General features: G+C 44.2%; 1 protein-coding gene across 1 annotated transcript in view; it reads left to right on the forward strand.

Annotated features, from left to right (window-relative positions):
- The window catches only part of Ei24 (EI24, autophagy associated transmembrane protein), a 17,247-nt gene extending 12,816 nt beyond the window's left edge, over nt 1-4,431 (forward strand). The window contains exons 8-12 of the mRNA XM_012516947.2: nt 4-99; nt 676-787; nt 2,572-2,683; nt 3,033-3,107; nt 4,257-4,431. Coding sequence (XP_012372401.1) covers nt 4-99; nt 676-787; nt 2,572-2,683; nt 3,033-3,107; nt 4,257-4,419 — 558 coding nt within the window. The 3' untranslated portion in view covers nt 4,420-4,431. The remainder of the gene's footprint in view (nt 1-3; nt 100-675; nt 788-2,571; nt 2,684-3,032; nt 3,108-4,256) is intronic.
- The last annotated feature ends 6 nt before the right edge of the window (nt 4,432-4,437 follow it).

Below are 4,437 nucleotides of genomic sequence, written 5' to 3' on the forward strand. Positions count from 1 at the left end.
GAGGTGTCAGGGCGGAAGCCGCAGCCATTCCCCAGCGTTAGCAAGATAATCGCCGACATGCTCTTCAACCTTCTGCTGCAGGCGCTCTTCCTCATTCAGGTGAGCCTGGCCTTCCGGGCGGGCGCAGGGCAGCTTAGAGGTGTCGCTAGATGGAGCCTCATAAGGGCAGTGTGCATTGCATTGTGCTGGGGTATGTATTCTTTGTGGGAGATTTTGAATTTTATTTTTAGTTTTTAATTTTTTGGTGTTGGGAATTGAACTCAGGAACTTGTGCTTGTGGTAATGAATTTTAAATTTTTTTTTCATAGAAAAATGTAGAATTTCTATATAAAATTTAAGCTGGGTGTGATGGCACATGCCTGTAATCCCAGCACCCAGGAGGCTGAGGCAGGAGGATTTCAGTTCAAGGCCAGTCTGGGCTACATTAGTAAGTTCAAGGCCAGCATAAACTACATAGTTAAGATCGTGCCTCAAAAAACTAAAATATAAAATTATAGGAAACATGAATTTATTCACTCTTTTCCTCTGCTGCTACAGGAATTCTCCATTCTCCTGCTTAGAAATTTAAGTAGCTGGGAGGCTGTCTCAGCAGCACTGATGATTGGCCATTGGTGGGTTAATAGTTAGGGGGTCTCTGTACCTTTGGAATTGCGATTTTTTGTATTTGTTCTTCAGGGAATGTTTGTGAGTCTCTTTCCCATCCACCTTGTTGGTCAGCTCGTCAGTCTGCTGCATATGTCCCTTCTCTACTCGCTGTACTGCTTCGAGTATCGTTGGTTCAATAAAGGTAGGTCCGTCTGAAGAAATGCAGTGTAGCGTGATGGTGCATGTACTCCCAGCACTGGGAGGCTGAGGCAAGGGATTGTTGTGAGTTTGAGACCAGCCTTGCCTACAAAATGAGCTCAAGGCCGCCCTGAACTGCGTCGGGAGACCCTGTTTCTAAAAGACAGAAACAAAAACAAAAAAACAAGGAACCCAGGGCACAGAAGCCCAGTTTGGAAATGCTACTCCTCGGCAAAATCAAATTTGAAGTCCTTCGCAGGTCATCTTGGAAGAGTGAGCCTCACTGGTCCTTCCAAATGTGAGAGAGCACCTACATTTGGCTTTGTGGGTTTGACCCCGAACTTTGAAACAAGAGGAAGTAGGAATGTAAAATTAGCATTCTTGTGGTCAATGTTATGCAGATACAACTGAGCTGAATTACTCAGCATGAATTATTCTGAATTAGAGAAATTAAACAAAAGCCAGCACATTTATTTTGGGGCTTTTAAAAAAGACATATGTATGGCCAGCAAGATAGCTCAGCAGACTTTAAGTGCCTGCTTTGGCAAGCACAGGGACCAGGGTTCAATCCCCTGTCCCGTAGGCTGTGCTGGCTCCGCCCCTGGGGCACACTGAGCTGATAGTGGGTCTGGATGTGGTGGTGCACCCCTGTAAATCTAGCACTGGGAGGATGAAAACAGGAGTTTGAGCTGCATAGTGAGACCCTGTACCAAATACATAAAGGAAAAATAAAGTCATGGTTATATGGGTGAGAAGGGTTAACTGGCTCCTACGGGATGGCCTCCTTTTGACTTGGTGTCTTGTTTTGTGCTAGACTAGTCCTGTAGAGGATGCTGTCTCACTTACTTTTCTCTTATTGCTGGGACAGAATGTGGAGAGGAAAGGTTTATTTAGCTCACAGGTTGTGGAGGTTTTAGTCCATACTCAGCTGGCTCCAGACAAAGTAGTACATGGCAGAGGGCAGCAGTTCAGGGCTGAAGAAAACAGCAAAATAGCAAGAACAAACAGGGAGGAGCAGGGACGGATGGAGAACAAGCCTCTCTCCCTCCCTTGTGTTGCATTCAGGCCACCTGCCCAGGGCAGGTGTAGCACTCACACCCTTAACCCCAGCATTGGATCATGAATTCAACATAAACTATAAGTGTGCCCCATAACTGCGTGAGGCTTTGGGGGTACATTGAAACACAAACCCTAACAGATGCTGATGTGGGTGTTGTGAAATTCATAATTTACTTAGCCTGTTTTTACTTATTTTTTGTATTTTAGTTAAGGGTCTTACTGGGTGTTCAGGGTCTCACTACTAGATCAGACACAGTGATCCGCCTGCTTACAGCCTCCCAAGAGCTGGGATTACAGGCGTGTACAACCATGCCTAGTCTCTGGCCTGTTTGTTTTTAAATTGTGATTATTTGAATTGCAAACTTTGCATAAAAGCTTTTTTAAAAATGTTGTTTGAGGTTGAACCCAGGGCCTTTATTCTGAGCCGTACCCACAGTACTCTTTTTTACATTTTATTTTGAGACAGGGTCACACCAGGTCCCTAGGTTGCTCAGGCTAGGCTCTAAGTTGGGATCCTCTTGCCTCAGCCTCCCAGAATACTGAGATTATAGGCACGTGCTATCACGCCTGGCTTGCATAGAAGCATGTCAGACTTGCACAATTATGTCATATGCTCTGACCATGTAGGTCTGTATCTAAAACCCAAGCCTCAGTTAATTTGTCTACCATAGTTTGTCACTTGATTAAAAGAAAATGTATAGTCTAATTGTATTGGTTTCTTTGTTTTAGGAATTGAAATGCATCAGCGCTTATCCAACATAGAAAGGAACTGGCCTTACTACTTTGGATTTGGTCTGCCCTTGGCTTTCCTCACAGCAATGCAGTCCTCGTATATTATCAGGTAATTAGGCTAGAAAGATCTGAGAGAAAATAGTAAAAGTCATGTAGCAAGCATCTTTTGTTTGCTTGGTTCTCTGCCAAGCATTCTGTTCTTACTTGACCATCAGGAGACCTGTGCGGAGTTTTCTCTTTGGCAGACAGCCGTACCCACTTGGCGGGCGGCCCTCTAGCCCGTATTCGTTCTGTAGCTTCCTAGAGCAATGCTGAACGAGGGTGCTTGGAAGAACCTTCTGGTCTCCTCAGAAGCTGTGTCGGACTCATCAGGGCTCCATCAGGCTGATAGCTGTGCTCAGACCTACGCCAGACTCATGGCTGTCGTGAAGAGGATTCATTATTTTTTTCTTTTTTAGTGGCTGCCTCTTCTCGATCCTCTTTCCTTTATTCATCATCAGCGCCAATGAAGCAAAGACCCCTGGGAAAGCATAGTGAGTATCAGCTGGTAGTGAGGTTTTTGTGGTATAAGGGAGGGCTATAATGCTACAATTATATTAATAAGCTTTTAATCTACATTGCAAGAAAACCTTAAGAACAACACTTGCAGTATATACCCCGTACTTTTCCTGTGAATATGTGCACACGTATGTTAAAATGTAACAATTGGGGCCAGGGAGATGGCTCAGAATAAGTAAGTGCTTCCCTGGCAAGCACAAGGGCCTGAGTTCGATCCTTGGTTCCACATAAAAAAAATAAATAAAAAATAAAATATAACAATTCAAGGCCAGGGAGATGGCTCAGTGGAGTAAGTGCTTCCCTGGCAAGCGCAAGGGCCTAATGAGTTCAATCCTTGGTTCTGCCAAAAAAATAAAATTAAAAAAAAAAAAAAAAGTAACAATTCAGCTGGGAGTGTGATTCAGTGGTAAAGTGTTTGCCTGGTGTATGTACGGCAGTGTGTTCCATCCTCAGCATCTCATAATTCATCTGATATAAGCACTTAAAAACATCCGTAGTTAATTTCAGTTTTGTAAGACCTATTTGATCTTTTTTTTTTCTCCCTCCCCTCCCCCTGCACACTCCTCAGCACTGGGGGTTGAACATAGGGCCTTAGCACTAAATTACATCCCAAGCCCCATGTACTTCTACTCTGAGATAGGGTCTTGCTGAGTTGCCTGGTCTGGGCTTCAAATTGTAATCTTCCTGCCTCCCCCTCATGCTGGGATTATAGGCATATGCCACTATAGCTGGCTTTAGTGTGGTATTTCTATACATGCATATATTTTGATTATACTCATTCTCAAAGTGGTGCTTTTTCTGGGAGCCCCAATGCTTAAAGCAAGACCAATGCATTTTTTTTTCCTAGTGCTGGGGATTGAATCCAGGGCCCCATGCATGCTAGGCAAGTTCTTTTCCATTGAAACATACTCAGTCTGCAGTGTGTTCTTTAGTTGCCTGGTCAGCTCATGTGTCTGCAATCTTAAACTTCCTTGATCAAATATACTTTGATGAAATTTCAGTTGCCTTAACTTTTTCTGTATATTGTAGTTAGAAGTTTAATGTAGCCAAACAAGCTGTTGCATACCTGAAACAATACTTTTGATTAACGGGAGTACTAACAAGGTGGGTTTCTTGTCCTCTAGCCTTTTCCAGTTGCGCCTTTTCTCCTTGGTGGTCTTCTTAAGCAACAGACTCTTCCAGAAGACAGTTTACCGGCAGTCTTCGCTGAGCAGCTCCACCTCTGCAGAGAAGTTCCCCTCACCACGTCCGTCTCCTGCCAAATTGAAGGCTGCTGCAAGTCCCTGAGTCGCTGCTGTCCAGAGC

Source organism: Octodon degus, unplaced genomic scaffold (genome assembly GCF_000260255.1).
Source record: "Octodon degus isolate 3935 unplaced genomic scaffold, OctDeg1.0 scaffold00136, whole genome shotgun sequence".
In the NCBI taxonomy this organism is placed as follows: domain Eukaryota; kingdom Metazoa; phylum Chordata; class Mammalia; order Rodentia; family Octodontidae; genus Octodon; species Octodon degus.